The sequence below is a fragment of the Ranitomeya variabilis genome, chromosome 8 (assembly GCF_051348905.1).
Source record: "Ranitomeya variabilis isolate aRanVar5 chromosome 8, aRanVar5.hap1, whole genome shotgun sequence".
Classification (NCBI taxonomy): domain Eukaryota; kingdom Metazoa; phylum Chordata; class Amphibia; order Anura; family Dendrobatidae; genus Ranitomeya; species Ranitomeya variabilis.
Window position 1 is genome coordinate 207494063 of NC_135239.1, and position 12193 is coordinate 207506255.

The following is a 12193-nucleotide window of genomic DNA, read 5'->3' on the forward strand; positions in this document are numbered from 1 at the left end:
GGGAATATAACTTTCTGTTGGATTTTTTTTTTCTTCCTCCTCTGATTTTATGTAAAGGAATTTTTAGGTTTTACTGCTCAGAAACCTCGGTTGTTACTAGAAGTTTAGCGAAAACCCATTTCCTCCAAGCCGCCTCCGATTTGCAGGTCGAACATGGCATAATAACTAAAGTACAGGAGATCTAATAAAAACTTTTGTCAGCTTATGAATTTTTTTTAATACTTTTTCATTATATGTTGTCCACCCAGAGAGGAAGAGGCATGAAAAGCGGTGCCAAACCAGAAAAGCCTGTAAACGGGCAGATGACCCACCTTTAATGAGCTCCATCCCCATCCAGTGTAATTTCTGTCGCTAGTGCCCCCCTCGTTTGTCCATGGTAATTCATGGTCGACCACGACAATCTCATGAATTTTTTACACAGGGCGTTAGGGGAAAACAGTTGTGCGGCTTATTAACACCCTAAATAAATGGGTCGGAAATTAATAACATGGAATAAGCTAATTTTTTTTTTTAGACAAAGCTCCAAATCCCCTGCATAGGCATACGCTCCGTTTCTGACTTGCCCATCCTGTTTGGTCCAGGGTGTCAACATCTGGAAAATTTGAAGGCATATGGAAAGTATATGCCAAAAATGTGTAATAAGTGCAGGAACCACTGACTTCTATCAGGAGTATGGGGGTCTCCTTCTTTACTCGGTCCTCTAGAGAGCAGAAGACCCTCCAGCCTGTTGCTTTCTCTCCATTGTAAAATTTGGGATTTGCAGAAACCATCTGGTATTTCACAATTTTCTTAATGACAGTGCATGATGCGCTACCTTTGTACCTCCTCTATCCATTTTTTGGAGTGCTAAGAAGGGGTCCAAGGACCTCCTTCTTTCAATATGGTAACACAGTGCGCCATTAGTATTTACGCTCTCCTCTGATTTGGAAACTTCATGTGACAAGCCTCTAGACATTTGTGTGTACATAGCTTAGGATGGACCGCAAACAATGCCATCACACGCATCATGTGGCTTCTGCACCACTGGGCTAAACAGTATAATTCTATCTGTCTGTGATCACCACTAGAGGGAGCTCACTGCATACAGATTATACATGCAGTGTGCTCCCTCTAGTCGTGGTCACAGGTAGCCAAAATGTTATCCTATAATGCTTATCTTTGCAGGGGATTTGTAGCTGTGTGTTAGAAAATTGGAAATCCGACTCCTATCAGAAATATATTTGAAAATAAATCCGTACAGAATGCTGGACCTAAAAATTTACAAGGCAGCCGTTCCCTTTAAAGGCAAACCAAACGAACGGAAGTGTCCTTTCTGGTAAAGATTATTAGATTGTTCTACTCTTTTAGATTTTATTTCAATGTCTCAGTGGTTTATTAATTTTTTTTTTTGCACCCCCACACGCACTCTTCCCCCATCTCTTTTTTTTTTTTTTACGCCTCAATTGGCAATTTTGGACAGCGGCGCTCATGGAGAACTAGACGTCTAACCTCAGATGAAAGGTCTAACCACGGTACAAATCTTCCCCAGCAAACTCTGTCAGAAGCCTCTGCCGCTGCCTGGTATTTCTGGCCCTTTCTATCATTTCTAGGTCGGGTTATGAATACATTACTCCCTGCGCCCTCTTCCTACTTTTCTTTTTTTAAATGTTCCATAAAAGATTTTTTTTTTCTTCTTCCCAGTTCAAAGTTTTTCTGCAATTTGTATTTTTAGCTTTCGTTAAAAAAAAAGGAGATGATGTAGCGGTGAAATAAATCCGGGACTCAGGTGTGTGAGGGGTTTATGTTTGGCCCCGTCCAGCACCTGCCGTGCGGCTTCCGAGACGACACATTCGGAGCCTTTGTAGACGCCACGTTTGGCCGTGTTTCCAGTGTAGGAAGCTTTGTGGAACAATGGCTGCTGCGGCTCTTCTCTTCTCTATTCCTTAAGCTCTCTCTCTACATTGGATGAACACAAGGCTTTGTGCCGTAGAAACCCGGGCTCGATAAATCACTGACATTTTCCTTTTTTCTCTCTCTCTCTTTCCCCTCCTTTTCTTCTTTCCCTCTCCCCTTTTTCATTTTGCAAAGCCTGCGGATTTGGATGAATGGGTAAGCACTGTTTGGCTTGTGTTCCTGCTTATTTCACTTGTCATATTGTCACCGTGTGGGGATTGTTTGTGGAAATTGTAGTCTATTTAATTTCCTTCTCGGATCTCCCACTCCATTTACTTTTGGACATTTTTTTTTAACCGACATTGGTATCTGCAGATTAAGTGCAGTAGAGGCGACCGGCTGGGCTTGGGAATTTCCTAAAGTTCAGACATTATAATAGATGAATGTGGATAAAATCTGCACTGCTGTGACAAATAATGAATCCAGATATAGTTGTAAGGTGTTCAGGTGGTTTATTCAACGCGTTTCGAAGCTCATGGCTTCTTCTTCAGGAAGTTTCCACACAAAGATATATTGATATATCTTTGTGTGGAAACTTCCTGAAGAAGAAGCCATGAGCTTCGAAACGCGTTGAATAAACCACCTGAACACCTTACAACTATATCTGGATTCATTATTTGTCACAGCAGCGCAGATTTTATCCACATTCATCTATTATAACGTCTCTAAGAGGTCGCAGCGCCGACCTGTGGATCTGCAGCAGCTGACAAATTACACGCCTTTACTTTGCACCATCAGGTGAGCAGTTCTCTCATAATTCTTTAAGAGCAGTCCTGAGGATAAGACCCTATATGCGCTTTTTTGTCTCCTATTCTTCTATACTAAAGTTCAGACAGACATCCTTACCTATTGCAACTGGTTGACTACAGTACAGACCAAAAGTTAATTAACACATGTGGAATTATATACTTAACAAAAATATGTGAAACAACTCAAAATATGTCTTATATTCTAGGTTCTTCAAAGTAGCCACCTTTTACTTTGATGACTGCTTTGCACACTCTTGGCATTCTCTTGATGAGCTTCAGAAAAATCTTTAAATGGGAAGGTGTGTCCAAACTTTTGGTCTGTACTGTATATTCAAGATGTTTGAGGCCCGGCAGGGGCTTATGGACGCCTAATACGATCGTGCTGTCCCCACATGTTATCGGCAGCACATCCCTGGTCAACATTGGTCGATGTGCTGCCGATTTCCAAAGATTTTTATGCGAGCCGAAAAATCAAAGCACTAAACAAGTAAGTATTCTCACTGATCGGGGATGTTTACTTGGATCGCCAGTCATCGGCTCAGCTAAAAGTTCCTTTAGGCACGAGAGGATGCACGATGAGCACTGTAGTGATAGCATGTCACAGGCAGGGAGAAAGCTCCAGGACACTGCAGGGACGGGTCACCGGGCGACAGTCATTAGTGGCTAAGGAGCAATTCAGTCCTGAGCAGCAGACTGGGTAGATGTTCATGCAAAGCTGCAGAAGGTGCACCGTGCAGCAGCATGTCACAGGCAGGAGACTGACGTTAGATGTGGTCAGGCAGCATTTGTTAGTAGCTAAAGTACTTTTATTAGAAGGATCCTGAAGAGTCACAGGTGCAGGAGTAATGCACAGGAGAGACTGCGGGCAGTGCGAGGTGCAGGAGTAATGCACAGGAGAGACTGCGGACAGTGCGAGGTGCAGGAGTAATGCACAGGAGAGACTGCGGACAGTGCGAGGTGCAGGAGTAATGCATAGGAGAGACTGCGGACAGTGTGCAGTGCAGGAGTAATGCACAGGAGAGACTGCGGACAGTGCGCGGTGCAGGAGTAATGCACAGGAGAGACTGCGGACAGTGCGAGGTGCAGGAGTAATGCACAGGAGAGACTGCGGACAGTGCGAGGTGCAGGAGTAATGCATAGGAGAGACTGCGGACAGTGTGCAGTGCAGGAGTAATGCACAGGAGAGACTGCGGACAGTGCGCGGTGCAGGAGTAATGCACAGGAGAGACTGCTGACAGTGCGATGTGCAGGAGTAATGCACAGGAGAAACTGTGGACAGTGCGATGTGCAGGAGTAATGCACAGGAGAAACTGTGGACAGTGCGCGGTGCAGGAGTAATGCACAGGAGAGGCTGCGGACAGTACACGGTGCAGGAGTAATACACACAAGAGACTGCGGACAGTGCGAGGTGCAGGAGTAATGCACAGGAGAGACTGCTGACAGTGCGATGTGCAGGAGTAATGCACAGGAGAAACTGTGGACAGTGCACGGTGCAGGAGTAATGCACAGGAGAGACTGGACAGTGCGCGGTGCAGGAGTAATGCACAGGAGAGGCTGCGGACAGTGTGCAGTGCAGGAGTAATGCACAGGAGAGACTGCGGACAGTGTGCGGTGCAGGAGTAATGCACAGGAGAGACTGCGGACAGTGTGCGGTGCAGGAGTAATGCACAGGAGAGACTGCGGACAGTGTGCGGTGCAGGAGTAATGCACAGGAGAGACTGCGGACAGTGTGCGGTGCAGGAATAATGCACAGGAGAGGCTGCGGACAGAGTGCAGTGCAGGAGTAATGCACAGGAGAGACTGCGGACAGTTCGTGGTGCAGGAGTAATGCACAGGAGAGGCTGTGGACAGTGCAAGGTGCAGGAGTAATGCACAGGAGAGACTGCGGACAGTGCAAGGTGCAGGAGTAATGCACAGGAGAGGCTGCGGACAGTGCGAGGTGCAGGAGTAATGCATAGGAGAGACTGCGGACAGTGTGCAGTGCAGGAGTAATGCACAGGAGAGACCGCGGTGCAGGAGTAATGCACAGGAGAGACTGCTGACAGTGCGATGTGCAGGAGTAATGCACAGGAGAAACTGTGGACAGTGCACGGTGCAGGAGTAATGCACAGGAGAGACTGTGGACAGTGCGCGGTGCAGGAGTAATGCACAGGAGAGGCTGCGGACAGTGTGCAGTGCAGGAGTAATGCACAGGAGAAACTGTGGACAGTGCACGGTGCAGGAGTAATGCACAGGAGAGACTGCTGACAGTGCGCGGTGCAGGAGTAATACACACAAGAGACTGTGGACAGTGTGCGGTGCAGGAGTAATGCACAGGAGAGACTGCGGACAGTTCGTGGTGCAGGAGTAATTCACAGGAGAGGCTGTGGACAGTGCAAGGTGCAGGAGTAATGCACAGGAGAGACTGCGGACAGTGCAAGGTGCAGGAGTAATGCACAGGAGAGGCTGCGGACATTGCGCGGTGCAGGAGTAATGCACAGGAGAGACTGCGGACAGTGTGCGGTGCAGGAGTAATGCACAGGAGAGACTGCGGACAGTGTGCGGTGCAGGAGTAATGCACAGGAGAGACTGCGGACAGTGTGCGGTGCAGGAGTAATGCATAGGAGAGGCTGCGGACAGAGTGCAGTGCAGGAGTAATGCACAGGAGAGACTGCGGACAGTGTGCGGTGCAGGAGTAATGCACAGGAGAGACTGCGGACAGTGCTCGTTGCAGGAGTAATACACAGGAGAGGCTGTGGACAGTGTGCGGTGCAGGAGTAATGCACAGGAGAGACTGCGGACAGTTCGTGGTGCAGGAGTAATGCACAGGAGAGGCTGTGGACAGTGCAAGGTGCAGGAGTAATGCACAGGAGAGACTGCGGACAGTGCAAGGTGCAGGAGTAATGCACAGGAGAGGCTGCGGACAGTGCGCGGTGCAGGAGTAATGCACAGGAGAGACTGGACAGTGCGCGGTGCAGGAGTAATGCACAGGAGAAACTGGACTGTGCGAGGTGCAGGAGTAATGCACAGGAGAGACTGCTGACAGTGCGATGTGCAGGAGTAATGCACAGGAGAAACTGTGGACAGTGCACGGTGCAGGAGTAATGCACAGGAGAGGCTGTGGACAGTACGCGGTGCAGGAGTAATGCACAGGAGAGACTGCTGACAGTGCGATGTGCAGGAGTAATGCACAGGAGAAACTGGACAGTGCACGGTGCAGGAGTAATGCACAGGAGAGACTGTGGACAGTGCGCGGTGCAGGAGTAATGCACAGGAGAGGCTGCGGACAGTGCAAGGTGCAGGAGTAATGCACAGGAGAGACTGCGGACAGTGCAAGGTGCAGGAGTAATGCACAGGAGAGGCTGCGGACATTGCGCGGTGCAGGAGTAATGCACAGGAGAGACTGCGGACAGTTCGTGGTGCAGGAGTAATGCACAGGAGAGGCTGTGGACAGTGCAAGGTGCAGGAGTAATGCACAGGAGAGACTGCGGACAGTGCAAGGTGCAGGAGTAATGCACAGGAGAGGCTGCGGACATTGCGCGGTGCAGGAGTAATGCACAGGAGAGACTGCGGACAGTGTGCGGTGCAGGAGTAATGCACAGGAGAGACTGCGGACAGTGTGCGGTGCAGGAGTAATGCACAGGAGAGACTGCGGACAGTGTGCGGTGCAGGAGTAATGCATAGGAGAGGCTGCGGACAGAGTGCAGTGCAGGAGTAATGCACAGGAGAGACTGCGGACAGTGTGCGGTGCAGGAGTAATGCACAGGAGAGACTGCGGACAGTGCTCGTTGCAGGAGTAATACACAGGAGAGGCTGTGGACAGTGTGCGGTGCAGGAGTAATGCACAGGAGAGACTGCGGACAGTTCGTGGTGCAGGAGTAATGCACAGGAGAGGCTGTGGACAGTGCAAGGTGCAGGAGTAATGCACAGGAGAGACTGCGGACAGTGCAAGGTGCAGGAGTAATGCACAGGAGAGGCTGCGGACAGTGCGCGGTGCAGGAGTAATGCACAGGAGAGACTGCGGACAGTGTGCGGTGCAGGAGTAATGCACAGGAGAGGCTGCGGACAGTGTGCAGTGCAGGAGTAATGCACAGGAGAGACTGGACAGTGTGCGGTGCAGGAGTAATGCACAGGAGAGACTGCGGACAGTGTGCGGTGCAGGAGTAATGCACAGGAGAGACTGCGGACAGTGTGCGGTGCAGGAGTAATGCACAGGAGAGGCTGCAGACAGTGTGCGGTGCAGGAGTAATGCACAGGAGAGACTGCGGACAGTGTGCGGTGCAGGAGTAATGCACAGGAGAGACTGCGGACAGTGCGGTGCAGGAGTAATGCACAGGAGAGGCTGCAGACAGTGTGCGGTGCAGGAGTAATGCACAGGAGAGGCTGCGGACAGTGTGCAGTGAAGCATCACATCATAGGCAAGGAGAAATTACAGGACACTGCAAGGAAAGGCAGAAATGATGATGATAATGCACCTGACAACCATCATTTACAATAATGGGAAGACCCTGAATTGTCGCTGTGCCGCCCCCCAGATAGTCTGCCTTATATTTTATTAGGTGAGGATTTACATGGGATTCTTTTTTCCTGTACTTATAAATCTGTGTAATAGGAATAACAGAAGATAAAAAAATCATCTTCCTGCACGGGGCGCCCAGAATTACAGCAAAGTTTTCTGCACAATGCAGCAACTTCCATCACGGATTCTCATGAATAGTATTAATTGTGCAAACTGCGGCACAAATAATGATTTAAAAGTGTAACTAAACTTTTTGATATGTTGTAGCCCGTGATTAGAAGCGTTGGTCGGTCGGGGGCTCAATCCGAGAGCCTGAAGCGCTCAACTTATTTCCGAGTGCTATTCGGACCCGTAGACTTTGCATCGAGCCCGTACATCACTCCGCTTGTGCGGGAGAATAGGGTTTTTGCTTCTGCCCTTGGTTTGAGCCATCTCTGGGCACCACGATCACCACTGATTACCTCCAACGAGGGGCCTATAATATATAAATAATATGTAGTTACCTTTTAATGGTCACTGCGACACATTTCTATCATCTGGACCTACGTTAGAAAATAAAAATAAGGCATCCATGAAAATAAACGTATAGATTAGATGGACGATCTATTGGACGCCGCCCGGCCATTTCCACAACCTTCTCATGGCCCAACGTGCGAGTAATGAAAGGGAGATGAGCAGTTTATAAATGAAAGCTCGTTAATTGCCGCTGCAGACTTCACACCCTCCGATACCTTTCTGGCACCGGCCGGCCATTATTACCATGAATAACCTTCCTATTGGACGGAGCCTGCACGCTGCAGATCACAGGTCACTCTCCCTAATGAGTTTTTGCATACATAATCTTCATTAAATCCTGCAGCATTTCTGCTTTTCTTCCCAATCAAGGCTCGTGTTAGCAGGAAAGGTTAAGCACCGTCTGGCTTCCATCATAGCTGAGCCGGGTCAGCCGCCTAATAGCAGAGATTTCCCCCTCCCCGTTAGCACAGTCTACATATGTGAACTCCTCGTTCGCCACGGCAGCGCACGATCCGCCATTGTTTGTTTTAGGGCGATACAAATAATTGTGCCCATTGTTGCGGCAGATTTGTTGTTGGCACGAGGAAATATGCAAAAATACACATTACACGGGGGCTCAGACAAAAAGAAGAAAACCCCATGTGCCTATTATTAACCATTAGCAGAGAGAAATATTTACATCCCCCCCCCCCCTCGTCCTAAAAAACCATATGCAGATGCACACGTGCGAATTAATTAGTGGCGGGGACTCCAACTATTTGGACTGAACTCTTTGTGTTCCAGAGGGGGCCGTCTTACCAGTCTCATGGGGGAAACAATAGGCATGCAGGGTGCCAAGTGTCCAAGCACGTTAGTGACGATGCATGGAGCATGCCAATTGAATATGCAAATGGTTATTAATTCTTCCGATTTAATTTGCATCATAGATGGCGATCAGATGGAAAGATGTATAAATCGGATCCTTTGCCCTAACATAAAGGGAAGAAGGACATCTCGCAGATTTACGATTAAAGGGGAACTATTTCTAATTAAAATGGATATGCCCAATAATTAAAGGGGGTTTCCAGCCCATAAAAATTGGACTTAAAATAGCAAGTAACTTCCCATTAGCTCTGGTTGCCCCTTTCTTCGCTAGGCACTCCATCTCAGATTCTGGCCGTGAAGGGGGCTGGCTGACTGATCATTTGAGTCCCAAGCCTTTTTTGATGCATAGGCGGAAAAGGGGTCTGGCTTAGCTATTGATATTATCAGGTGCACAGTACAAAGGATTGGAAGCGCTGTAGCCAGAATCTGGGATGAAGCTGCCAGAAGAGGAATGGGGCGTCAGAAGGTCTTTTTTATAGCTTGGAAAACCCCTTTAAATGTCGTTTCTTGGTGCATTGCAAAAACAAAGCTGGTGTCTGCGGAGCGTCTCGTGTGATCGTAGCGAGTAAGAAATCCTATTCTTATCACTCAAGTATTGCATGCATGTGAACTGTTGCAAGATTCTCACTTGAGACCCCCATTATTTTGGGATTTTCTGAGCCCCCCCACTTTCTGATCTGAATTAGAAAAGGCATCCCGTAGCCCAAATGATCTTTTCTCCGGTCCCTTCCCGCTGAAGCTTGCCTTGCCTCCAGGTCTTCGGCAGGATGCTGTCAGGCTCATTGAGCATCAGATGAAGCTGACATTTAAAATACGGCAACCCAGACGGGGCTTTCGTTCCTTGCCAGATACGCTCAGCCTAAACTTCATGAAGTGTCCCGGTTTACCCATTGCACGCTGCTCTTGGGAAGAACACGGGAAGCAGTCAGCCTTCAGATACAATCTTTCTTCCTAACTACCCCTGCCAGTCTTAGAACGACGGCTCCCGACCCTCGGGGATCACTTCCGTCCAGGCCGCTTTATCACTTGGCTATGTCAATTTCAACCCAACGCCTTCATAGTTTGTAAAAGTTCAAGCTCACTTTGTAGGTCTTTGCCATAAAGCATCTCTGCAGTGCCATCCATCCGTGCGAGAAAGGAACATGACAAAGCCCATCACTTACACACTTAACACCTGGTTTATAAAGTTTAGGTAAGAAAAGGAGAACAGCGCAGGAAAATACTGTAGCAAAAAGCTCTCCGTTTTTGAAAGGATAGCCGTCCGAGGGGTGCGACATATTTGCCTTGCCTGATTTTGCGCTGTTGTGTTGCAAAAATGCAAAACTTTGCAGCGATTTGTGTACTGACTAATATCAAGGGTCGTCCCTGTTCTCCAAATCTGGGAGTGAAGAAATGGGAAAAAGAATAGGAAATCTGAAGGAAGGACTGATTACTTCTCCATCAGCTGGATCCACTTTTGGCCAGAATGGGGATTTTGACCCCATTTTTCCCTCAGTTACCCCCCCCCCTATGTGTAGAAAGAGTGGAATGGAGCGATCGGTTGTTTGTGCCGAGCACAGCATTTATCTGTCTTTGTATCTTCAGCGTCATAGACTATGAATGGGTCTCCATCGATCACCAGGACCAGGGCATTTGTCCAGGAGGAGAGTGGTGGGATGCATGCCTACAGGGTCTCCGGCACGTCCTATAGATGTCAGCTTTTATTTTTTACTTTTGTAGGCCAAGGAACTCCAACACAAAGAGGAAGAGCTTAAAAAACTGGATGCTTTCCACAAGGAGCAGCTGACAAGCATTGAGAAGAAGGTAAGTGTCCAACACTTGACACCAATTACAGAAACTAGAAATTGCAAGGCTGCTTTGAGAAGTGAGTTAATATATTACCAGCTATACTCCAAAGCGACAGACCAACATTGCTCCCTGTTATTATAAATTGGAAGAGAAAGGTAGAGATATAGCTAAATTAACCTGAAAAATCTCACCCAAACTGGAAATTCCAAACTGTGTACCCATAAAGGGAATCTACTAGTTAATAGCGTCCTGTGATCACAGCAGCCTCTGCGCTGTTAGACGCAAGTAGGTTCTGCAGTGGGATTTGAGATTTTAGACACATTTTATTGAAAAAGGCTGTAACTTAACTGTATACTTACCTAATCAGGGAATTACAATACAAAAACTACTATCTAATAATGTCCTGTGATCACAGCAGCCTCTGCGCTGTTAGAAGCAAGAAGTCTCTGCAGAGTAAGAGCGGAGGGAGGAGAAATGGCAAAAGACTGTAGAAAGTGACAAGGACGGCTGTAGCTCTGCTCTCTCTATAACTTGGGGCACATAAGAAAAAGGGGTCTGAAGAATTTAGCTCTAAAGTTATTTTTTTAAGTCCGCCTTTCTGCTGCCATTTTACTTGTTGCTTTGTTTACTACATAATGCCATGAATATTACGGTAATATCAATCAATACATCCAAGCTCATCATCACGTACAATCCTCGTTAAATTTTGACACCCCCCCCCCCCCCCCCTTAATGTTTTCTACATTTTCCTTGCATGCAAAAAAAGAATGCATCAAAGTGGAGCGGCGGCCGTGACACCGACGCGCTGTTGTTTGACTTCAGAATTCGGCTGATTAATGGTCGTCTTGTGTAAACAGTGAAATGGATCGAATAAGTGTAGCTGCTGTTTAGGGAACACAATAGCGCAGCTTGTAAGCTGTTACTGCACTTATGTTGTATACATCACGTTGTAAGGAGTCAAGGCCGCACTGATTAAATAATGCATCTTTATCGTATAGATTTCTCTCCACGATATTTTGTAAAGTAAATTAAAAAAAAGTTACGCTTATGCTATAAAATGTGAAAACCATTAGTGTCTTCTTTATGTGATAAGATGAGTTCACCTGAGCTTTCAGGACCAAGGATAGTGGCTGCCCACTCAGGGTGTGTGTCCACAAGCCGGATTAGCTGCGGATAGATCGCAGCGTTCAACCCGCAGCATCCTGATGTTACAGCATAGTGGAGAAGATTTTGTGAAATCCCGTCTTTACTATGCGTGCGACACGCAGCCGTGCGTTTACAGACATGCAACGCGTCCTTTTAGAACTCAGCATGTCTGTTTACCTTGCGGCGATAGGTGTGGAGATTTCGGATGTGTGCAATGAACACATCCTTAATCACCGCGCGTACAGAAGGGGGCGGCACTTTGGGCAGAGCGGGTCTTCCGCTCCGTCCAAAGCGCTGTCTTTACTGACCGTAGACACGCACCCTAAGACAATTTGACCATATGCCACCTGTATATTTATCTCAGGAGGTGTAAATGTATTATATGTTTTTAATAACTGTAGACGGTATTATAGTAGTTATATTCTTGTACATAGGAGCAGTATTATAGTAGTTATATTCTTGTACATAGGGGGCAGTATTATAGTAGTTATATTCTTGTACATAGGAGCAGTATTATAGTAGTCATATTCTTGTACATAGGAGGCAGTATTATAGTAGTTATATTCTTGTACATAGGAGGCAGTATTATAGTAGTTATATTCTTGTACATAGGGGCAGTATTATAGTAGTTATATTCTTGTACATAGGGGCAGTATTACAGTAGTTATATTCTTGTGCATAGGAGAAGTATTATAGTAGT

At 47.3% G+C, this 12193-nt stretch overlaps 1 protein-coding gene across 1 annotated transcript in view; it reads left to right on the forward strand.

Annotated features, from left to right (window-relative positions):
* CHCHD6 (coiled-coil-helix-coiled-coil-helix domain containing 6) overlaps positions 1 to 12193 on the forward strand; it is a 209529-nt gene that overhangs the window by 67626 nt on the left and 129710 nt on the right. The window contains exons 5-6 of the mRNA XM_077276609.1: positions 2068 to 2088; positions 10279 to 10362. Coding sequence (XP_077132724.1) covers positions 2068 to 2088; positions 10279 to 10362 — 105 coding nt within the window. The remainder of the gene's footprint in view (positions 1 to 2067; positions 2089 to 10278; positions 10363 to 12193) is intronic.